Source organism: Dunckerocampus dactyliophorus, chromosome 14, assembly GCF_027744805.1.
Source record: "Dunckerocampus dactyliophorus isolate RoL2022-P2 chromosome 14, RoL_Ddac_1.1, whole genome shotgun sequence".
Lineage (NCBI taxonomy): Eukaryota > Metazoa > Chordata > Actinopteri > Syngnathiformes > Syngnathidae > Dunckerocampus > Dunckerocampus dactyliophorus.
Genome location: NC_072832.1, coordinates 15,654,366 through 15,678,705, shown reverse-complemented (window position 1 = coordinate 15,678,705; position 24,340 = coordinate 15,654,366). Strand labels below are relative to the sequence as shown.

The 24,340-nt window shown below is 38.9% G+C and overlaps 2 protein-coding genes and 1 non-coding gene across 5 annotated transcripts; 2 read left to right on the top strand and 1 right to left on the bottom strand.

Annotated features, from left to right (window-relative positions):
* Positions 1 to 101: 101 nt before the first annotated feature.
* Positions 102 to 13,177, bottom strand: LOC129194023 (inhibitor of nuclear factor kappa-B kinase subunit alpha-like). 3 transcript variants are annotated; one of them, XM_054798910.1, is made up of 22 exons: positions 12,790 to 13,177; positions 11,910 to 12,052; positions 11,707 to 11,801; positions 11,492 to 11,609; positions 11,311 to 11,380; positions 9,568 to 9,656; positions 9,397 to 9,486; positions 9,195 to 9,319; positions 8,305 to 8,412; positions 8,090 to 8,225; positions 6,800 to 7,000; positions 6,518 to 6,620; positions 6,253 to 6,376; positions 5,952 to 6,103; positions 5,813 to 5,874; positions 3,595 to 3,704; positions 3,472 to 3,521; positions 3,279 to 3,387; positions 3,063 to 3,210; positions 2,881 to 2,930; positions 2,699 to 2,798; positions 103 to 934 (listed from the first exon to the last, which is right to left on the bottom strand). In XM_054798910.1, exons 2-22 carry the CDS (start codon positions 12,012 to 12,014, stop codon positions 857 to 859), a joined length of 2,223 nt encoding a protein of 740 aa, XP_054654885.1. In that variant the 5' UTR covers positions 12,015 to 12,052; positions 12,790 to 13,177; the 3' UTR covers positions 103 to 856. The 3 variants fall into 3 exon arrangements, with proteins under 3 accessions (XP_054654886.1, XP_054654885.1, XP_054654884.1); XM_054798909.1 differs by having other exon boundaries at positions 104 to 934; positions 11,910 to 12,055; positions 12,790 to 13,176; XM_054798911.1 differs by lacking the exons at positions 11,492 to 11,609; positions 11,707 to 11,801; positions 11,910 to 12,052; positions 12,790 to 13,177 and having other exon boundaries at positions 102 to 934; positions 11,270 to 11,380.
* LOC129194024 (tissue-type plasminogen activator-like) lies at positions 13,131 to 23,411 on the top strand. Its single transcript, XM_054798912.1, has 12 exons — positions 13,131 to 13,301; positions 18,534 to 18,755; positions 19,160 to 19,236; positions 19,328 to 19,382; positions 19,460 to 19,610; positions 20,633 to 20,715; positions 20,803 to 20,841; positions 20,921 to 21,101; positions 21,180 to 21,325; positions 21,430 to 21,570; positions 21,900 to 22,048; positions 22,819 to 23,411. Exons 3-12 carry the CDS (start codon positions 19,186 to 19,188, stop codon positions 23,011 to 23,013), a joined length of 1,191 nt encoding a protein of 396 aa, XP_054654887.1. The 5' UTR covers positions 13,131 to 13,301; positions 18,534 to 18,755; positions 19,160 to 19,185; the 3' UTR covers positions 23,014 to 23,411.
* On the top strand, positions 22,607 to 22,678 carry trnaa-ugc (transfer RNA alanine (anticodon UGC)). Its single transcript has one exon. It is a non-coding gene; the product is annotated as a tRNA-Ala (tRNA).
* Positions 23,412 to 24,340: the final 929 nt, after the last annotated feature.

Here is a 24,340-nt window from a genome sequence, read left to right as displayed (position 1 = left end):
ACATGTTGTGTTGATCTAAGTTCAGTAAGACTTTGTAGAAAACATGTGTTGATCTAAGTTCAGTTCTAACCGATACTGATTACAATCTACAGACATATTACTAATGTCGAAAATGAGTCAAGAATATTAGGCAAGGCAAGTTTATTTATAGAGCACAATTCATACACAGGTAATTCAAAGTGCTTAACAGAAAAGGCAAAAATCATATTACATGATTGTACTGTAAGGTTAAAAAGTATGAATTAAATATGTAATCTTTTGCCTTGCCTATGACATCTATAAGAGTATAACAACTACTTCACTTCAAAGAGTGTATTTTACACACAAAATAATTTAAACAAACTAAATTTGATAGGGTTCAGTTTTAACTGGACTAGTCACCACCAGTCAATCCCAGAACACACAGAGACAAACATTCACACTTCTGGACAATTTAGTGGCTCCAACTACCTTAACATGCATGTTTTGGGAATGTGGGAGGGAGCACGGTGTCATGCAAACTCCACATAGCGATGTTCCAACGGAGATTCTAACCCGGATCTTCAGCCTGTTAGCTAACCACTACCCCCACTCTATAAACAAAGTTCACAAATTGATTCAGTCATAATAAGCAAGAACAAACACGTTTATTGTTCTTGGCAACAATCCTTTACTCTTCTGAAGTTGACCGGTAAAATAAATACGTTCCAGGTGGAAAACACTTCAAATTGAAAATAAAATGTAACACAAATTGAAAATAAAATGTACCATTAATATTAAAACCTAAAGGCTTACATCATTGTGTATCACACATTGTGTTGTAAATATTTCCAATACATCATCCTATGTAAGATGATCAAAGATAGCATCAAATGTACTAAAAACTTTTATTTTTAACTGTGCCTGACTCTTTTGAGACTTTTTGGTTGTGTCGAGTCCAACTCCAGTCTTGATCCTGGAGAAAGAACAAAGACATATCCAAATATATCATCACAGGACAGGACATTAGTTATGGAAAAACATGCTCCAAAATATTACATTCTTGGGGAAGTTGTTCTTTTTAAATGATAGATGATGAAAATACGTTCAACAACTATTTATCGACACATAGTTTAATGGTTACAGTTTACTTAAACTCAGTGCTGAAATGATATAAAAACACTTGGGCCTGGTTTTTCAAAACTAATCTGCTCAGATTTTGGATAACAGATTGGATCAAACTTTGAAAATGGGTTTTTGTATCACATAATACTATATCTGGATCATGCAGTATAGCCTGCAAGATATCTTATTTAATCATAAGATTTCAATTTCATTTGTACATCTGTCAGGTTAAAGTGATTAGGTAGGCTATAACCTATTACCAACTCTATTCTCACAAAAATGACACCATTCTCCTATTATCTTTCAGAATAGCCTTACAGCAAAGTAGAAAGAGTTTGGCCTCATAAAATACCGTAATCCCCCAAACAGCTGTCTATTTCCATCACAAATTAATGTATATTCATCACAATCCAAAATATTTTTGTTTTGTTTTTAGCTATTTTTTTAGTGATGCATGCAATGATAAAGAAGAATAACAAGGCAATGGCATTTTTATTTGTTTTAGGTTGTTCAGATGAGCGGCCTGCCGGAGAATGTTTTTTTTTTTGTTGTGTGCGTGTTTTAGTTTCAAATAAAAATAAACTTGTTGTCAGGGAAATCCTTGCAGATAACCAAGACAAGTACTGGACTGTATAACTACTCAAAGAAACAGATTCAACCAAGCCAAGATTGTCTTTTTACTCACGAGGAGAACAAAGGGACGCACCAGAGTTGCCTTCCCACACCGCTCTGCATACGCGCTCCGAAAACCTCTCTCTTTACTTTCTGTTGGGCGTTTCCTAGTTACAGGAAAGTTCAGCTTCTCAAGGAAGGGGCCTACTACAGCTGGACTCTGTGTCTTTGTACTGTATAGCTATGTTTGTGTGTGAGAGTTGTTATCTTACACTTTTCTAACACCACAGGATATGAACAGGAGCAGAAGAGCAGCCTGGCCTTGTGCACTCCCCCACTTCTCTGAGTCACACAAGACTGGTCCTCTGTTCCTCTCACACAGGAAAATGTGTGAGTGTTTAGTACATTTTCATAACAAAACTTTCACAACGATAGCACTTAATTAAAACAAATTCTTTCACACTTGTATTGACCCCACACTGGATATTCTACTTGTTGCTCTTTACATATCTATAGTTCTACATTGTGATTTCCTACCCTGTTTGAGCACTGGTTATCCATATTTGGTGATCCTGAAAACTTTCTATCCGGATTAGATTGATCCATTCCGATGTTGTTTTGAAAAACAGCTCAAAATTAAGATGGATTACGTGATCGTGGATAACAAAAAAAAATATTACCAAAACCGCATCAACTTGATTGGATTAAAACATTTGAAAAATCGGGCCTTGGTGAAATGACACTTGTTTATGGCATGTGAGTGAGATAAATACGCCACCTGCTGGCGGAAATGTACAAACTTCATGAAACATGCATTTTCATGTTTGCAGTCTCCACTATTTTGTGCCGTTTTACTCCAGAAAAAGGTTTGTGGTCTGATCCGAATACTCCTCATATATACATAATATAATATTGTAACCCTATAATATGGCAAAGATTGATAAGAAATGGGTGAGTGGAATCAGCTTTAATAAACTATTGTACATATATAACTATACATTACCATAATACTATGCTCCCTCTCATCACTGGCATCCTGCAGCAGAGACGTAAGCTGACTTAAATAACGATGATTGTCGTCCAGTAACTGATGAACAGTTTCACTGCACAAGAAAAGGGATCTTTTATTGCTACAAAAACAACATTTAGACATTTTCCAAATTTTTTTTAGTATACCATAATCACCTGTCACTGTTGGGCTGAATAAAACTTGGTGATGAAGCGTTGCCCTGGGACTTAAGACATAAGGACACATGGTATTGTATGCACTTATACAGTACATGCTATAATATAATGTATTGCTGTCCTTCAACTGACTAAACATCACAGATACTGAAGACTTTCTACACCATTTGCTAAATACTCACACAGGCAATCCTAAGAAGGTACCAGAACTCCTTCTGCCGCTTGGTTTGCATCTGCATTACGGCTGACTCTGCAGTCTTTATGTTCTCTACTGCCCTCTCCAACTTTGGAAAAATGTCAACGATGCGTCGCTTGCACACCAGAATTGTACTGGAGAGTGAGACGTGAATTAGTACAATCAGTCTTACAGCACTTTGCATTGTTGTTGGACAAATTACCTAAGGTGAGTGTACAAGTCTTTTAGGACTCTGTCTTGGTTCTGAACCATTTGGAGTATGGCTTTCACCATGCCTGAGCTGTCACTGTAACCATGTGGCGGGTCAGGGCCTGCACAAACAAAGCAAAAATACAAATGTTACACTTTTTGCAGCCTGGCTGTTAATATCAATACAAGTGGAGATTTGCACTAACTTTTGCACTTGGCTTTTAGTTGCTTGTAGAGTTCAATAGCTTTTCCTTCACTGTAGAGACAAATTAAGACATTTACTGAATATATCATTGAAATTATTGCTGCATCGTTACAAAAATACAGACAGCTGTTCCATTAAGTCCCCTTGTCGCCTCAAAAACGGACTCCGCTGCAACTCCACAATTTCAGAATGTAGAGAAATTATTTCTTCATCCAGATAACCCACATCAGCAACCTGCAGCAGAAAACACACTTTATGAAGTTTGAAATTAATATGAATAATATTTCAGCAACCATGTTATTATATCTTCTCAAGGGACAATACTATAGAAATATAACTTGGCTATAACTTAGAGGAGTCCGTGTACAGATGGTATAGAAGTACAGTGAAACGACAGTTAAGCCAAATATACAGCACAATTTTGCTTCAGTTTGTGTGCATTCTCCAGTCAGCGTTCAATATGGTGCATGTCTTGTCTTGTCTTGCTGACTGTGTGGGCCCATCTGTATACTTAATGTATTATTTTTATTATCAGAAAGCATACTTCAATGTTAGCATCTTATTAGATAGCTAACAAAATGGCAACCAGAACCAGAAGTCAGCTACATTACGTCGCTCGTCTGTGATGTCATCAGCGGATGACTGTTCAAATTTTTTAACACAAACAAGTTTTTATATTTTTATAATTATAGTTTTATATGCATAAATCAATTCTAAATGCATACAAATGACAAATGAAAAGGCTAAATGAACATTTATTGAATGACTGACATTCATTCCCGAAGACACGATGTGGCAGCGAGATCAACCAGCAACCATCTTCCTGTGTTCCCATGAGTTACTTCTTGAATTCAATGGTGTTTCTCACCTTCTTTGTCAAAATACTGGCACTTGAAACTTTCTTTGGCTCATTTTTGGGTTATTGAAGTGAGAAACACTACTGAATACAAGAAATAACCCTTGGCAAAACAAGCAGATGGTGATGGTTGATCTCGCTGCCACACCGTGTCTTTGGGGACAGCCACGTCAAGAATCTTCCATGAAGGTAAAAGTAACCTTAAATGTTAATTTATCCCTTTCATTCATTATTTATATGTATTGTCCATATGTATTTGAATTGTTTTCTGCATGTAAATCTATAATTGTAAAACTATAAAAACGTATTTTGTGTTAACATTTTTGGCTTTCTGAAATGTATTAATTGGATTTACATGATTTCTTAAGGTCAAAATTTATTCGGTTAATGTCCGTTCTAGAACGAACTGATGCTAACCAAATCTACTGTTGAACAGAAGTAAGTCAACACACAGCCATTACTGTCTTAATAGCTGGCAACACAAGTGAGCACAACTCACAGTGAGCATATCCAAACTGTGTCAATATTTACTGTGCGCACCATAGTTAGCACTGCCTTAATCTACCAATCTACTAATCTCCTGGAATCTTCTTCCACTCCTCCATGATGTCATCACTTGTGGAGCTGTCCTCAAAATTTTCTTCTACTTCAGGATCCCCCAACGGTGCTCAATTAAGTTCAGGTGTGAAGATATACTTGGCCACACCATCACCTTCATGTTCAGCTTCATCAGAAAGGCCCTTGTCATCTTGGAGGTGTGTTTGGGCTCCTTATCATGTTGAAAATCTGCCATGTGGTTCAGTTTCCCAAGGCAGGGGATTATGCTCTGCTTCAGAATGTCACAGGATAGGTTGGAATTCACATTTCCCCTCAGTGAACCGCAGTCATTGACCACGACGCTACCACAACCATGCAGGGCAAAATTACACTCAATATAAACACAACACTTCATTTTTCTTGAGCTGAATGAAGTAAAAAATCTTGGGATGCTCTGGCTTGATGTATACGGTATTTGAGGCAAATGGTGGTCACAGAAGATACTGACTGGTTTTCGGACCCCTCTAGATCACCCCCAACACAGTTGACTTGTACACTCACCTTAGGTAACACACACCCACAGCACATTTTGGTGTGGCCTTTTATTGTGGCCAACCTAAGACACACCTGTGCAGTAATCATGCTGTCTCATCAGCATGCCACACCTGTGAGATGGATAGGTTATGAATCATGAATGCTCACAAACACAGATTTAGATAGATTTGTGAACAATATTGGAGCGAGATAGGCGTTTTGTGTACATCGAAATGTTTTAGATCGCTGTTGAGTCATTTTCAGTGCATAATAAATCTATACTGCTATCCAAGCTGTTTCATTTCTATAGTGTTGTATTGAGAAGATATAATGTATTAAAATGATTGCAGAAATGTGAGGGGTTTAATCACCTTTGTGAGATACTGTTTGTCTGCAATTTGGATTTCTGTCCTACCTTTGTAAATCCCTCAGCTTTTGCTTCATTTTCATGCCAGGTCCTCAGCATCTTTTCTGAAGCTTCACAACAATAGGCTGTTTTTCAGTCCATTTGCATGGATGCATAGAATGGAATAGAATGATAAGAAGAAACTCACAGATGCCTGTGTGTTTCTGCTTGTTGTACTGCTCTAGGTCGTGCTCAATGCTAGTTTTGAAGAAAGCCAGTTTGGCTTGCAGCTGCTGTGACTGGGAGAAGAGCAGGTTCTTGTAGCGCGTTAAGTTGGTGTTGTATCGCAGCAGACTGAGGCTACTCGGACACAAAGACAAGAAAATAATATTCGGTAGGATCAGGTAGAGCTCACCCCTTTTAGGAGGTGAAGCAAAGTAGCATACAATTCATAACGTTTTTCAAAAAAGCTCATCTTAAGGAGCCCCTAAAAACATGTGTTCACTTACATAGCAGCCCTTTGACCCTGGTACAGGCGGGTGTAGTCCTCTTTGAGTCCGCAAATGTAGCTGACTGCTTCCCCCCATACTTTTCTCAATGCAGCCAGTGGGAGCTGTGTCTTTGTCTCCCTGACTATGAAAATAAACATTATTTACCTTAATTACCATCATTTTAAAATAACTAATAGGAAGCCAAGGCAAAAACCAACTCATTTTAATGTAAGAGTAAGGTAAGAACAAGATTTGCATCCTATTATAAAGTGAAATATCTCACCTATAAAGTTGACACTGTCTGGCGGTGGTCTGGCAGTCAGGGGTCCTGAGTACTTGGACAAGCTCTTATCAAACAGAAAGACTATGGAGGTGTCCCATCCCCTCTGAGCGAAAAGAGCACCAAAAAATATACAGTAGTATATATAAAAATATATAATACGGTCACACACTGAGGTTTCTACCAGTTAGGTGGCGATAACGATGACGATGCTCACACATTCATGTGCAATATCAAATTTGATGCCAATTTTCTCATGTGAGCTTGTGTGCATGCGTCACATACCAATCCATCTGGCAGACAGTGTGCAGGTGGTCTGCGTGGGTCGAGGGAGATGCCAGTCTCTAACAGCAGTTCTTGATTAAGTGGGGAGATGTGCGTCTGTGTATGCGTCTCCAGACGAAGCTGCAATGAGTGTAAGCTCTCGTCTGCATCCAAAACCAAGGAGTGCAGCTCGGCTGACGTCATGTCCAAAACATGGATTACCTGGGAAAACACAGATTGCAGATTATGCGTTTTTGTTTGTCACTGGGCTTAATGTATCTTAATGGCTGTTTTATATACTCACTCAGTGGACGCTTCATTAATTAATTATTACTGCAAAATGTTAAAAGCAGTATGAGCAAAAATCTAGCCTTGCAAATTATTAGAAACAGCTCTCAGTGTGATGTACACTGTAAACGACAACCACCAATAATAAACATTAAATTACATTGTCAATAAATAAATGAGCATTATTATAATTGAAAACGCAAAATGAATGATACAGATTTTATATTGGGTCTCATACAGGTGCACTTCAATGTTGTTGGTGGAAATTACATACTGATCATGTAATTTCACTAGATCAGGGGTAGCAAAACTTTTTGACTTGTAGATCACAATGGTTTCCCGGCCAGAAGCAGGTGGACTGTGTGTTTGTAGAAATATATACAGTAAGAAATGTAATGTTATTTCATGTATGTTATTACTTCACGTTGTTTTGCAGGATATAATGATAGACCAACTAAAAAAAAATAGAACAAAATTTTACCGAATAAGGCACCCAGAATGTATATTAATAAAAGGAGCTTTGATTTTCTGATGATTTCCTCCCTCTTTGAATCAAGTGTATATTGTTTACCACCTGCCTGACCAATCAAACAACTCCGGGCTGGGGCTTGCCAGTTGCATGCTGGAGAGCAGCGGGGCATACGGGCGTGTTCAGTGGTTAAAACATGTGCCTTCTGGTCACTCCGGGAGGGTAGTGCACTGATGTGATAATACATGTATTCTTATTAATATTTTTGCGATCGACTGGTCGATCACTATCAAAGAGTTGGCACCCCTGGCATAAATGGTTCAAGAATTATGGTACTTTCAAAATAGCATTACAAACCCTGTGACTGATGACAGCTTTTGGGTTAAAGAGTTTAAAAAAAAATAATTTGTAAAGGTTGGGCCGGCTGAGCCTTCAGCCTTAATGGTAACAGTATATGACCTGCGGGTCGGGTCGTCGGTTGCCCATGCGTGGACTAGATTCATAAACAAATACAAAAATTGTCAAAATATAGTAATAATAGTGTTACTACTGACCTTCATATTCAGAATATTCTGTAGAGCACTGTAGCAGTGTGCCTTACTCGTAACAGCATCCAACCCTCCACCGCGTGCGACAGGGTCCCACAGTAACAACATCTGCAGCAACTTCTCAACTGGCTCAAGCAACGGCCTTAACTCAAACACATGCAAAATGAACATAAAATGAGATACTCTGTAGCGTACATAAATATGTTTTTTTCTATTGCTACCTGCTGAGATTGTTGGGATAAGGAAGATGCGTTGAGAATCGAACTTCTCCATTCATGTCCTCCACTGCCATGATGTCTTTGGCACCTTTATTCTTGACTTTGCTTGTCCTACCAAAAAAACGCACTTAAATATTGGAAAAATTCATATTCAAGTCTATTGCATTTGCTGCAATTATGGTTCATTATGGCTGAAGAAAAACAAAATGAAGACTGTGGAGTGGCCTGGTCAAAGTCCTGACCTAAATCCTATTGCGATGCTGTGGCATGACCTTAAAGAGGAGGTTCATGCTCGAAAACCCTCCAATGTGGCTGAATTACAACAACCCTGCAAAGATGAGTGGGCCAAAATTCTTCCACAACGCTGTAAGAGACTCATTGCAAGTTGATTGCTGTTGTTGCTGCTAACAGTGGCCCAACCAGTTATTAGGTTTATCTCTTAAAGTGTTAGGGCAGATGCCCCAGAGCTGAGCTTTGTAATATCTTCCAGTGTTCACTAAAAGATTGAAAACTAAGAAATTGCGGTATGTCTCATCTCTCTCTCTCTACACAGGAACAAAGAGCCTGATCGGCCCAACTGGGGGCAGTGAGTGGGCGCTCTGCGTTGCAGGCATGCCCATAATAAAGAATAAACCACATCAACATTAAGATGGGCTGCCACTCACTGAAAAGCACAGAGAGTGGCAGCCCATCTTAATATTGATGTGGTTTATTAAAATACGTGGTTTATGCCTGCAATGGTCTACATTGCAGGCATACCCATAATAAGTAATTTCAAGCAGTTTATCCAATTAAAATCTTAAAATTTCAAGCACCTAGGGAACCATGTTTATTCAAGTTATTAAATATGTTTTCTTAATTGTTATGCGCACAAATATCTGGTGTAGACTCACCACTGTACAGGCTGCATGTGGTGTAAAAAGGGGCGGAAACCACATGTGCATTCAAAGATCACTATTCCAAAACTCCAATAGTCTACAGTTACAGTGTATGGTTTACTCTCAAACAGTTCTGGAGCCTGAAACACAAAACAAAACACTTAGTAGGTTGCATTAGGTTGCAGAAACAGACAGACATTGGTGTTAACACACTTACAAGATACTGCAGCGTTCCAACAAACGACGTACAGACACTGCCTTGGTCAAGATCTTTAGCATAACCAAGATCTATGATTTTATGAACAAGCTGAAGGAGAATATAAAATAAGAGTGAGGGTGTGTACAAGAATGTAAAAAAGTAGCAACGGATACTGTGCAGGAGGTTCACCTTGCCATTGGTTTCTTGCAGAACTATATTCTCAGGCTTTAGGTCTCTGTGGATGATCTTATTTTCATGAAGATACTGGATACCACAACCTGTTAACAACATGAATCAGACTGTAAACACAGTAGGGATTTTCCAAAAAATGTAAATAAGCAGATGAAAACCAGTGACGTGCGGTCAGGGGAGGCAGGTGAGGCCTTATGATAAAAAAATAAAAAAAACACATAATGACATAAATGCATATTAATATGTGTTCATTGAACTGTTTTATAAATTTATTTTCTGCGTAATTACAATTGTTTTCAATTTTTTTTCATTTGGACATTTCCTAATCAAATACAGTGCAGAAACCTCAGATGCGGCTGCTGCAAGAGTCTCTTCTAGGCTTAGTGCGCCAGCCTTGTCTACCGTGAGTTCGATCACGGTGTGTGCCAGTTTCTGTGTGTCAACATGTCGCCAATAATATAATGTAGCAGAAACATTTATTATACACCATGACTTTCTACAGGCTATGCAATGTCATTAATGTCAGTGCACCATCATTATTCTTGCTAATCGAACAATAAAATATAGAGAAATATCATACGCGACAGCGGTGAGTACTCGCTTTATCCTGAAAGGGTGGTGGCGTGCGTGAGCTAGAAGGTTCTTTGTCACTGCCATCCTTCCATAGAGAATAAAAAACAACTTTTTTTGACAGCAGCAGAACCAGCTGTCAAATACATTAAAGACATTTTTATCCTCTGCTGAATGAATGAATTTGACTGCCAAGATGGAGGGTAATGGGCTCCACACACAAGGGGTGACGTCGATTCATTTTTAATGGAACCTGCACGACACGGCGATTATCGTGAGTCTCTGTCCAGCCAAACGACACGCAAAATTGGGGCATGTTCAATCTTGTGCTTGTTCATGTCATCCTGTACATCGTGTAAGTTGAAAAATGTTCAACTTTTTATTGTTGTCGCCCAGACGAAGACCAATCAGCGGGTCGTTTCATTGAACGACCAATCAGTACTCTCTCGCAGGTAACCGTGGAGGAAAAAATAATACTTGCCGTTTCAGATTTCACAGAGCTAGATAAACAAAAAAGCAGCAGGATGGAAAACTGTTGTCACCAGAGTAAACATCAGGTAAGTTTACATTAATTTACATAGACATTTATTTGAGTTCATCTTTGATACTAGCAAGATCCCGTACTAGCAAGAGTACTCAAACAACACCATCCGCTTTTTCTTGCCTGAACTATTTTGATACACCAACACCCCAAAATTCCCTCCAAATCTGACAGCCAATCAAAACCATGGGAGACACTTAATTCGCTCTGGATGTGAGTGCATCGCTCACTGGTGTCACTGGCCGCAGCTGCTTGTCGCCTCCCACGTGTACGGTTTGCTATCGCCAACACAGTCGTTTGTCGCCTCCTGTGTGTGGTGCCTATTATACTGTATGTCCAAGCTCACCAGAAGGTGAACAGACTTTTACAACAAAGTATCAGAACATTTCCTAGAAAAGAACAGGACACATACTTCATATACAGATAAAAAGGTAAGACCACAATTTTTTTCATTTACTACAAAAAATAAATAAATGGGACAAAGAAGAATTTGAAAACAATTATATATTTTTTTCAACCAGTTATTCTCTTAATAAGCAACCTACTGTATATTAACATAAAAAAACTCCAGTGGAGTCAGTGCCTCACCAGCCATGAACCTCACCGCACGTCCCTGAGGAAAACCATACCAATGTCACTGAGAAGAGCGAAGACTTCACTCTCCTTCAGCCCACAGCAATTTTCTGGTTTATTCAGAACCTAAGGAAATTGTATGTAACGTAATGCAGGAGATGTATGTAATGACAACTAAATAACTAAATAAATAACAAAATATATCATGTATTAATACAACACAGAGACATGAATTACTTTACGTAGGTCTCCTCTGGAACAATACTCCATGGCCAGCAGAGGAAGGTCGTTCAGAGCAACTGAATTAAATTCTTCTGGAACTTGGCAAGCCTGAACAACATTCACATGGTTTAACCTGAAACATATAACAATACAACAACAAACAATATAAATATGTCACCATTAAAATCAATATGTGTTGTGCTGCACAGCAGCTAATAATCCCCACTCACTTCCTCATGATCTGGATCTCTCTGCTCCAGCGTTCCTTGTTCTTGGAGCTCAGATCGAGTCGGCAGATTTTAACAGCTAACTTCTCTCCAGACTCCTGCTCCAAAAACACATGTAAGTAATAATAAAGTTATGTCACATTAGTTGCAAGGTCCTCATGTTTGTGGTTCTCCTGTGGAGTGGCCGTGTGGATGAGAGAGCTTACAAGATGCTGGTAGAGGTAGACGTGGCCAAAGCCTCCCATTCCAAGCCTCTCCTTCATCTCCCATGGTCCACACTGCTGGTTTTGTTTGAGGGGCGCTCGCTCCATGATCACGAATGTGGGCACTTCTGGGCAACACAAGTGACCTGCTGGAGACCGGAAAAATATGTCTTTACTTGGCAGCTGCTGTCATTTACATTTACAACTTCAGGTATTTTACTGTGAGTTTGTGTGTTAGCACACTTATTCTTAAATGAGAATGATTTTACTCTATTTTTTTTTACGTTTAGCCTCCTAGAATCGTTCTACATTTCTTGGTAACACTCCACAGATGCTGACATTTTGACACGTGACTACATAATGTGGCATTTGAGCAGGAGAGCAGGGGTTTGGGCTACAGACCCAGCAAAAGCACACAGAGAGAGACAAAGCGGGAAAGAGACGCAAATAAGACAAGGCTTTGTTGTGCGACTCTCAAAGTTTAAAGTTTATCAATAGTTTACACACAGTCAGATTTTTGTCAAATTGAGAATTTGTACTGTAGATCTGTTTTTGGTAACCCTCTTTTCCATGTTGAGTATATAATAAGACATAAATAATAAACATTTGATATCATGTATGTTTTGTACATTACTAATGTACACTATATATAACTTTAACATTATTACATACACTAAATACATACATACACTTGGGAGCCGAAAGAGTCGGCTCTTTATAATGAGATGAATCGTAAGAACCAACGCTCTGGAATTATGATTAACTAAGTAACGGAGCTAGGTAAACACTTGGCTTACAAGCCAAACACCCCTCCGTAAAGCCGATGTTGACTTTACGGACCAAGTATAACTTCACTGCATCTCAAATTTGTCGTAAATCTTACCTGTTTGCGACTTCAGTGTAGAGGTGTCATGGCTCAATATTTAAGTCAGCGCATTTTAGCCATCCAAGTTAGCCAAATGTGTTGTTGTCGGTCCTTTTTCTTAATATTGGAGCTAAACACTTCACGTTATGTAACTGCCAGCCTTCCCAGCCTGTCGAGAGCCTCACAAGCGAGGTTTCAGCGCTATGTTTGTTGTTTTGTTGCTTAAATAGTTCCAAAAGAGACTTAAGAAAACTAAGTGAAAGTAATGGTGAACCTTGAGTGTATCTGCGCGTGCGCGACAGGCTCAACGTATAAGGGAAACACGGAAGAAAGTTGTTGTATCCTCACCGCAACAACAAATTGTGAAAGCAATGAAATATTTTTTCAGACTTAATTTTACCGAGCCTGCCACATGAATATTCTTATTTACCATGGTATGGTCATACCTTTGGTCTGTAGAGGGCACCATATACCTGGCATCAAAGGGATTGCCTGATTTCAGTCATTCGAACATCAACATTTTTTTGCTTGTGAGTACTGTCGCTGTTTTTATAACACGCATTGCTTCTGAAATAGTGGACTGTTTTCGAAATAACATAAAAGAGATATCATAAAACCGAAGGCAATGCGGCAGCAATTATTTGGCATTTAGAATCACTGCGAAAGCGCCCTATGACGTAAGCGCAATGTCATTTTCAACCATCAGGGGTCGTATTTTCATGTCTGGAGATTGCTATCCATACACAAACAACATACAGTAAAACTCACGCTAAAATTAACATACAGACTACAAACAATAGTGCATTATTGCTACACAAAATGTGCTATTGATCTGTACAAATGTACAATGTTTTTTATGTGGCACCAGCCTCTGTAAACTGTCCTATCACTTATAGTAACTGCATTACTTCTCCACCATTTCGTACATTCTTTTTTTTTTGCCCTGTCCAGCCATTAGGGCAGATAGCATTGTAGATCCAAATGTTTTTACGTGCTCAACAAATTTGCTCTGCCAGGGAAAAGTGTGAGATACACTTCCCCTGTTATACAGAATTTATTTGACTTTGTCAGCATGTTCGCCACACAGTCACAGTCCGGAGATTGGGAAGATCTGGGTTCGATTCTCCCTTGGGCATTTTCCGTGTGGAGTTTGCATGTTCTCCTCGTGCGGGCGTGGGTTTCTCCGGTTTCCTCCCACATTCCAAAAACATGCATGTTAGGTTAATTGGCAACTCTAAATTGTCATAGGTGTGGGTGCGAATGGTTGTTTGTCTACATGTGCCCTGCGATTGGCTGGCGACCAGTCCAGGGTATACCCCGCCTGTTACCCGAAGTCTGCTGGGATAGGCTCCAGCATACCCACGGCCCTAATGAGGAGAAGCGGCATTGAAAATGGATGGATGGATGACGTTTTGTTGTTATGCAAATTTGGAGCAGCTGGACTGGAGCAGGGGGAGATGGAGAAGAAGAGAAAAGAAAACAGAGGGGAGAAACAAACAGGACTACATCAGCAAATGTCTGTGACGGCTATAAAGACCATGACGGAAAGGACAAACTAACATCAACAACCACAATGATAATACTGCATTGAAACAGTCATACATATTAGTAGTAATAGTGGTAATGAAATTATTAACTATGATAGTGATCAGAATGACAATAACTAATGCACACAATTGTAAAAACTATAATCATACTGCCGACATCACTGTCACTAATAAAACCAACAACATAATAACACCCTGGGTAACTCAGTGAGTAATGTGGGGAAGTACGTACGTACTGTGACACACTTGGACAAAATTGTTGGTACCCTTCGTTCAATGAAAGAAAAACTCACAATGGTCACAGAAATAACTTGAATCTAAAAAAAGTAATAATAAATAAAAATTCTATGAAATTTAACCAATGAATGTCAGACATTGCTTTTCAACCATGCTCCAACAGAATTATTGAAAAAAATACTCTTGAAAAAAACTCATGAAACAGGCCTGGACAAAAATGACGGTACCCCATAACTTAACTTAAACTTAAAAACTTTTGTTGCACAACCTTTTGGGGCAGTCACTGCAATCAAATGATTCCTGTATCTGTCAATGAGACTTTTGCACCTCTCAGTAGGTATTTTGGCCCACTCCTCATGAGCAAACTACTCCAGTTGTCTCAGGTTTGAAGGGTGCCTTTTCCAGACAGCATGTTTCAGCTCCTTCCAAAGATGCGCAATAGGATTAAGGTCAGGGCTCATAGAAGGCCACTTTAGAATAATCCAGTGTTGTCCTCTAAACCATTCTTGGGTGTTTTTAGCTGAGTGTTTTGGGTCATTGTCCCTTTGCAAGACCCATGACCTGCGACTGAGACCAAGCTTTCTGACACTGGCCAGCACATTTCTCTCTAGAAAATCCTTAATAGTCTTGAGATTTCATTGTACCCTGCACAGATTTAAGACACCCTGTGCCAGATGCAGCAAAGCAGCCCCAGAACATAACAGAGCCTCCTCCATGTTTCACAGTAGGGACAGTGTTCTTTTCTTGATCTGCTTCATTTTTTGGTTTGTGAACATAGAGCTGATGTGCCTTGCCAAAAAGTTCATTTTTTTCCCATCTGTCCATAGGACATTCTCCCAGAAGCTGTGTGGCTTGTCAACATGTAGTCTGGCAAAGTCCGGTCTGGCTTTTTTATGACTTGTTTTCAACAGTGGTGTTGTCCTTGGTTTTCTCCCATTAAGTCCAATTTGGCTCAAACAACGACGGATGGTGCGATCTGACATTGATGTTCCTTGAGCTTGAAGTTCACTTTTAATCTCTTTAGAGGTTTTTCTGGGCTCTTTTGTTACCATTCGTATTATCCGTCTCTTTGATTTGTCAGTAATTTTTCTCCTGTGGCCACATCCAGGGAGGTTGGCTACAGTCCCATGGATCTTAAATTTCTGATATGTGCAACTGTTGTCACAGGAACATCAAGCTGCTTGGAGATGGTCTTATAGCCTTTACCTTTAACATGCTTGTCGATAATTTTCTTTCTAATCTCCTGAGACAATTTTTTCTTTGCTTCCTCTGGTCCATGTTGAGTGTGGTACACACCATGTCACCAAACAGCAGTGACTGACTGTAGTCCTATCTATAGGCCCACCGACTACAAGGTTGTAGACACCTGTTAGTGGACACACTTTGAATTAACAAGTCCCTTTGGTCACATTGTTTGTCTTTTCTAGGGATACCATCATTTTTGTCCAGGCCTGTTTCATGAGTTTATTTTTGTTCATTAATTTTATTGGAGCATGGTTGAAAAGCAATGTCTGGCATTCATTGGTTACATGTCATAGAATTGTTATCTATTTTTACTTTTTGCAGATTCAAGTTATTTCTGTGACCATTGTGAGTTTTTCTTTCATTGAACGAAGGGTACCAACAATTTTATCCACGTGTGTATGTACGTGTGTACAGGCATCTCTGTGTGTGTGCAAGTCTTCATGTATATAAAGGTGCGCGAATGTGTGAACGTGTGAGGAGGCATCGCCCCCCCCCCACCTGACGGAGGCCCGGGCAGCAGAGATGTAACACCCAGCACCAGCCCACACGGAGGAAATCCCTGTGTATCCCCATTAAAAAAAAAAGAATTAAATAAATAAATAGATTTTTAAAAATAAATAAATAAAAGCACACACATACACACACACACACACACCGTGGTCGACTGCCTGTTACCCGGAAACCTCGTCGCAAGATATCCCCTGCTGGGGACCCAGGGCGAAGCGGAGTAGGGGACCCTGGGGTTCCAGACCCACAACCCAGATCCCGAGCCGCAGAGAAGGCATTTAGTACATTCATTCAAGTAGTACCTCTCATGTCATCAGGGGGGCTGCTTGCTAACCAGTTAGTTACCTCGAGGACTAACTAACTTTGAACGTCTACAGACAGGGCGCCTTGCAACCCTGTGAATTTTTGCCTAGGGCCCCAACAGACACTAGAATCACATCTGCATGTTATATTTGCAGTTTGCATTATAGTACATTCAGAGTTACTTCTGTTGTGTTAAGCACTATCTGGAACATTCAATATTATTAAATGCTTTGTTATGTATATTTGCACTATTATGTCATGAAAATACGATGTATAACCTGTTACTAAAATGCAATATAATGTCATGAAAACACTATCTTTTCATGAGAATGTGATAATACAGTATCTCATAAAAACAATGCATTTTGTCAGGAAAGCGCTATATTTTGTTATTGAATCCCATTTTGTATTAATGTCAAAGCATTTGAGGTTATTTTCCCTCAATATTACCTTTCTCATGTTATATTTGCACAATGTTATATTCAAGTTATGTATAGTTACAGTTTTATGTCATGAAAACACCATCATTTGTTATGAAAATGTATGTTTTGTCATGAAAATCCAAAATTTCATCACACGCCACTATATTTTGTTATATATATATATATATATATAAATGCTATATATATATATATAAATGCTATATATATATATATATATATTATATGCATTCTCTGGTACCTTACATCACACAATTTTTGCTTATGCTAAATTTTGCATCTGGTTGCACGTTGGAGACTTTTTATAATTTTATTGTTTATATTTTAGATTTCTTTTTTTTTAATTTCTAAATTAGTATTTTTTATCCTTTCTGCACTGTGGGCCATTTTAGATGATTTTTCCAGTTCTTTGTATGTCTGGTTATTCTTGAATTGACAACAAAGCTTATAGAATCTTGAATATTATTGAATTTTAGAAATAAGTTTAACAGTATCAGTTGTCTGACGTCAATGCACAACCTAACAATACAGGTCAATGTTCATGCTGACCAATGCTGAGCCTAAACTGTACCTGCTGTGTATCGAGCAGAAAAAAAAATAATATGAAGCTTTAAAAGCAATAATTGGAGTGGAACAGCTGAAGATATTAACATTATTTCAACTTATTCAATCAATGGATGTATTAGTTAATGTTTGTGTTAAGTTGTTTCCTTCCTCCTGCCGGCATTTATGTCATCCCTCATTGTCCTCGAGACACAACATGTGTGGCTATTGTGATCAGGAAAGAGGAAATGTGACTAATCAAGGCGTCATGTAAGTATGAGGTAGTGATATTGGAGGGGGGATTTCATACCCAAAATCCCCCTTATTTGGTGCAGGCATACAAAGTAATCTTGTTTTGTTTTGAGAAGAAACACTGTTTGCATCAATACATACAGTAGTCAATACTGCATGGCTTGACAAATTATACATACAGTGGTGTTTTTTATTAGTTATTAAAAGTTTTTTTTTTCTCTATTAGCACGTTTTTAAATCAGGGCCCCACATTTGTTACATTTCCTTGATTGACTATGATGAAATGTCAACAGTGCCTCTGCTGTTTGCAGCCAAGTGTAAAGTGTATGTACAGTGGGACAGCAAAATAATCAGTTCATTCATTACTTTGTCTGAATTTATTGTTGTTTTGATTGTGTCTCTGGATGTTTTTTTTTTGGCCATTATAAACCTCTGAATAACATTTTCTGTGTGTAAATTATCTAAAATTTGCACAAAATTTTCCAGTAGAACATTTTCATGTCCAGGAATCTATACCTTATCACGTTAAGGAGACCAAATTGCAGCCTTGTGAACTTTACTGCATGTAATTATTGGGAAATGGTCTGGCTAAATTGAAATTATGTGAACGCGGTCATCTTCCTATACATCATGCTTGCCTGTTTTCATACCAATTTTGGATATACTTCTTCTATTCTGACTTTTACAGGAGGCGCTGATGTCACAGGACATGACTATTTTGAAGCTTCAGCAGTTTTGTGACAACGATGTTTCATGAGCTTGTGATAAACTCCTCCTCCCAGCTTCTGCATGTTTAAATGGGAGGCGAAGCAGGAGAGGTCAGCGCCACAAGAAGACACGTGAAGGAAACGCACCACCTGCGTTATTTAACCTCCATCTGGATTTTTGGACACATTATCACAACATAAAGGTATGAATTTCCTCTCAAGCTTCCCTTTTCACAAAAATAATATTTCTCATTGTAAGTGTTTCAATGTTTATTATATTGTGATGAAAGAAAGAGAAGAGAAAGTACAGTTCTGTCAATGCAGTCATCGTTATCACATTGATACTGTGTTCTGTTAGAGAAAATATTTTGAAACGATGTTGAAAAAATAAACAATTCCTCACTGATACTGCACAGTCTGCATGGATATAGATTTTATGGTTCCTCTGCAAATGCGCACATGCATTTTATCACCTTGTCTTTATCGTCTTTTTCTAATAATCACGTGTGTGTCTGTCCTGTTATGTCCCTGTAGATAATCTCGCTCTATGGGCATCAAGTCATTTAGTGTTGATATGTTATATTCTCTTTTTCCTGTTTGTCTGTAGACATAATCCCCAAAGCAGAAGTAAAGATGAACTTCTTAGTCATCCTCTGCATCTTTGCAGCAGTCAGTATTGAAGTTGTAAGTAAACTACAGAAGCAACATTTCATGTCAATCTTGGCAATTGGTACATGTTAAAAACATGCATTTGTGGCACGTCCTTTTTTTTCAGGCTTTTTCAAAGAATTGGTATAAAAAGACACCACGCTATATGCAATCTAATCAAGGTGAGCTCATTGTTCATTTTTGTATGTTTGTTTTAAGCGTACATTGTTTTTATTGTTCACCTCTCTTTGGATTAAAGATGACCCTTCAGAGGAGTGTCAATCCAGCGATGGCAGCAGTTACAGGGGAATTATTTCCAGAACAAAAACTAGGGCCCGCTGTCTTAATTGGAACAGGTTCAAAAACCCCTGGGGGACTTCAGTTGGACTCGGGAATCATAGATACTGCAGGTATGCTTCGATTCAGCCATTATAAAACTTACATACTATATATCAGGTATGAGTTTAAAATCTCAGCAAGTAAAATGAAAGGGTTTCTGGTTTACCTCTAATTTGTTTGTATTTTGAACTGATATAATGGAAAATCAAGTAAGCTCTTCAAGAGTCAAAATGTCACCTTCAAAAAACGTTTCTGCAAACAAACAAAGAACATTTTAACATCCTTAAATGTCAAACAAGTGTAAAAATAAGGTGACTATTGGAATGTAAAAAAACACAAATCACACCATCTTACCCTAAATGATGAATAACAATGGCATAATGTTTGATGATTTGTTGCATTGTCACACAGGTGTAAAATGAAGTTAACCACATAATAAAACACAGCCTGACTCTTACTGCTTTGAAAATAAGTTAGTTGACTTGACTTCCAGTTTATGTTCTACTTCGTCTTTAACACCCGCGGTTTTGAGGCGGGTCCTACTTTTTGAATGGGGCCCCAAAAAGTCAAAGAAAAAGCACTACCTTTGAACTGCGCGCTCATGAGGTACACTGAGTTATTGCACGGTATGCTGACCCGTCACGTGACGTTGATCCATCTGTTTGAATAATTGTTGGAAGAAAACAAAAAAATGCAAAATACAGGCCAAGCATTAAACCCCAGATGCTTGTTGAGGCCTTGCCTGATGTCATGTGTAACAGATGTCAACTGATGTGGCTGTGTGAAAGTTCTTTGGCAAACCTCACTACTTGACACCTCAAAGTGGTACCCTGGACGATAAGTTGAAAGGTCAGGTTTTTAGCTCACTGCGTAGCACGGCTCTGCTGAATTCTCAAACAGTAGGTCTCTGTGGACACAAGTTCGAGCCCCGGCCAAGGTGCAGGGCTGAATTGTGTTATACATGCATGGTGACATTTTTGGACACTTTTTTGCACAGACTTAGAAGCACATTGTTCCAACCTCTGGGGCATGGCATGTTATGTTATGTGACTGTATCCAGTTTGACTTTAAAGTTAATGCACTTCCATTCTAGGAATCCTGACCAGAGCTTGATGCCTTGGTGTCATGTCAGAAGAGGGAAGAGAGTCGTGAGAGAATTCTGTGACATTCCTAAATGTAAGACCTGAGATCTACTGTATATACCCGAGCTATTATTCCTTTTCAAATTTTGGCTTTTGTAATGGTCTCATTTTGCCATCCAAGGTTCCTTACCAGTAAAACCCCCTGCTGCCATGGATACAGGTAGTCAATTTGTCCCACAACTTTGTCACCCTAACATCCTCTGATGACTCTGATGAGTCCCTTCTCCCTGTTCTTGCAGAACTGACGTGTGGAGAGATGCCTCAGCAGATGATGCACAGAATTGTGGGCGGTTCTTTTGTAGCCATACAGTCGCAGCCGTGGGTCGCAGCCATTTTTCATCAGCGCTCCAAATTCATTTGTGGCGGCTCGCTGATTGCGCCATGCTGGGTGCTGACGGCTGCACACTGTTTGTCTGATGGGTGAGTCCTAATACACAGCAACACTGCATATGATCATTTCCTCTTCTGCACTGGTTGTTTATGTGTGTTTTGGTTCAGTCCAGGGACCAACATTCAACGTCTGTCTGTGTTCCTGGGGAAGAGTGCCATCAATGAAACAGATTACATCAACGAGCAGAAGTTCACCGTGGAAAAAATGATCGTCCACCAAGCATACAATGCCACCACCTACGACAATGACATAGGTGTGCACAGATGTACTGTTACGACTGATCCCCATATTTGGCCGCATGTCTGTGTGAAGGAGGCTTCTGTAAACTATAAGATGATTTTTTTTTTGTATTTCTAGCTCTTTTGAAGATTAAAAACAGTGATGGTGGATGTGCCGTACAAACAAAATATGCACGGACGGTTTGTCTTCCTCCACCTAATACTCAACTTCCTGTTGGCTTTCAATGCATCACTGCTGGGTTTGGGAAGGAAAGATCCGGTAAGTCCAATATAATGTCCAACCCACACTATATGGACCAAACTATTGGGATATCTGGACATGTTTCCTACAGGAAATAGAAAAAAAATGTCCCCACCATTGAAAATATAACATCTACACTTCTGAAAACTTTCTTCAAAAATGTGTTTGTGAGAATAGAGATGTCCCAAATACTTTTGTCCATTGTTAGGAATGGAATATTTTCCCTCTGCTTTGAACAAGACATGTTGAACGTTTTTTGATAAATATTCCATTCCTAACAGCGTATAATGTACACATATGACAACGGCGTCTATCATTTGTTCTGTTTTAATACATGTTGTCTGCAGGGGGCTGGGAGTATTCACAGTATTTGAAACAGGCCCATGTGAACCTTCTCTCCCAGGCTGACTGTAAAAAAGATATCTTGTATGAGAGTCTGATCACTGACAACATGCTATGTGCTGCGGGACCTAACTGGAGCACAGATGCCTGCGAGGTGAGCAGATATGCCTTTTTCCAACATGTAATGGTAGGTGCGATGGCATTACTAGAGTCTTACTATTACCGTAATGTAATCAATTGCTCTGGTGCAGTGGTTCTCAATTATTTTCCATCACGCCCCCACAGGGAACTGAATTTTTTTTGATTCACAGAGATGTGCATATTTATAGACTTAACACAGTATTTTCAAAACGTGTTAAAACTGGTCACTTGTCAGCCTCGTCATCTTATTATTATTATTATTATTTTGTAAGCATTTACGTTCAGTTTGTCCTTGGAGTACTGCCATTGTCAGGAAGTAGCTACTGCCACTGGGACAGGCAAATTGTCAGCCCTGTCTCTCGTTGAACCCTAGAAAATGTTTGCCTGAAAGCAAGTTGTGCTTATTATGCGTCATCTGTTTAAGTGGACTGTACATTTAAATGTCTAATTAGTTATCATATTTGGAAGTGTTCAGAATTACCATAGAAATTGCTAATGCTAATCACCAGGGCGCATATGAAAATCAAATGTATTAGCACAGAGTCACTGAGGTCAAACAGTGGCAAGGTAAGGGGATGTAGCTCAGTGGTAGAGTGCATGCTTTGCATGTATGAGGCTCTGGTTTCAATCCCTGGCATCTCCATTTTCCACAATAATGAATGTTTTCAAATTGACTTATCACAATAATGCGTTTCTAGTTAGTCTGCTGTCCATAAATACATACAGTAACATTACTTTGTACACTAAACACTGACTGACATGTTTGTCTATTCGCTCTCACAGGGGGACTCTGGTGGTCCACTAGTGTGTGAAGCATCTGGTCGGATGTTTCTTTTTGGTGTGGTGAGCTGGGGCATTGGCTGCGCGCAGGAGAACAAGCCAGGGGTTTACACTGCGCTCACTAAATACAACAAATGGATTGCTGAGAAAACGGATCTCCCGAAGTATACAGAAGGCGTCATGTACCCCCAAAAGTGAAGTGCGCAACAAGGAGTCTGTTGTTGTAATATGATTGTTGTATTATTTTGTATTATATTTCCAAAAGGAATATTTGGCAGCAGAAGTGAAAACTCTGCTTGCATTCAAAGTGTGTACATGTCGCCATGTTGGTTTCACTGTGCACAGAATGGCAGCTGATGGATATTACTGGACATGGACAGAGAAAATTCCTTTGAGGATTTACTGTCATATTTCTTTAGGAATGTTTTGGTTAAGTTTACAGTATTTATTGTATTGGATGTACAATCGCTTGATGTGCTGTTCATGTTGATTCTTTTTGTAAGATTGTAAGATATTTTAAAAAAAAACTTTTTTATGTAATTTAATGTAAACATTTGGCACTAAGCATATTATATAGAAGCCGCTTATATTTTTTAAATAAATTCAAATGCTGAAATTTCAAAGGAGATTGTACACTGTGTAAGAAGTTAAGAAGTGCATGGAAAAAAAGTGGAATGAGTCAACCAATGAGCAAACAATTACTGTACACAGTACCGTGAAGTAAAATTCACACTGGAGGGCACTATTGTGTGCAAAGCAAACCCCAGCAGTCACTGGAAGTAGTACAGTATTTAACACTATTTTTCATCACTTTTATCATTTCAAATTCAATTTTGAAATTAAACAGGAAGGTGGGAAGTATACCAGTGTCACGGATTGTGATCAACTTTGGGTGTTCCACTGTATATAGCAAGAAAAGGTGAACACTTTACATTGATATAATTTGCTTCCTTTGATTAATTGATGGATATGCAAAAGATACATACGAGGTAACTGAGTTGAGTTTTAATATTTTGTTTTGCATTTTCTATACAGTGGTGTGAAAAAGTGATTTCTTTTTTTGCATGTTTGTCAGACTTAAATGTTTCAGATCATCAAACAAATGTAAATATTAGTCAATGACGACACAACTGAACACAAAATGCAGTTTTTAAATGAAACTTTTTATTTTTAAGGGAGGAAAAAAATCCAAACCTACATGGCCCTGTGTGAAAAAGTGATTGCCTCCTAAACCTAATAACTGGTTGGGCCATCCTTAGCAGCAACAACTGCAATCAAGCATTTGCGATAACTTGCAATCAGTCTCTTACAGCGCTGTGGAGGAATTTTGGCCCACTCATCTTTGCAGAATTGTTGTAATTCAGCCACACTGGAAGGTTTTCGAGCATGAAGTCCCTTTTTTAAGATCATGCCACAGCATCTCAATAGGATTCAGGTCAGGACTTTGACTAGGCCACTCCACAGTCTTCATTTTGTTTTTCTTCAGCCATTCAGAGGTGGACTTGCTGGTGTTTTTTTGATCATT

Bases quoted from the DNA above. Each gene is read 5' to 3' on its own strand.
- LOC129194023 (XM_054798910.1), bottom strand. From the start codon at position 12,014: ATGGAGCGAGCGCCCCTCAAACAAAACCAGCAGTGTGGACCATGGGAG. The intron at 3,522-3,594 runs GTCTGTATTTTT...TTGTCTCTACAG, and splicing joins GGGGACTTAATGGAACAGCT to TGAAGGAAAAGCTATTGAAC. The intron at 3,211-3,278 runs GTAATTTGTCCA...CTCACTCTCCAG, and splicing joins GACTTGTACACTCACCTTAG to TACAATTCTGGTGTGCAAGC.
- LOC129194024 (XM_054798912.1), top strand. From the start codon at position 19,186: ATGAACTTCTTAGTCATCCTCTGCATCTTTGCAGCAGTCAGTATTGAA. The intron at 21,102-21,179 runs GTGAGTCCTAAT...GTTTTGGTTCAG, and splicing joins GCACACTGTTTGTCTGATGG to TCCAGGGACCAACATTCAAC. The intron at 22,049-22,818 runs GTGAGCAGATAT...TCGCTCTCACAG, and splicing joins GGAGCACAGATGCCTGCGAG to GGGGACTCTGGTGGTCCACT.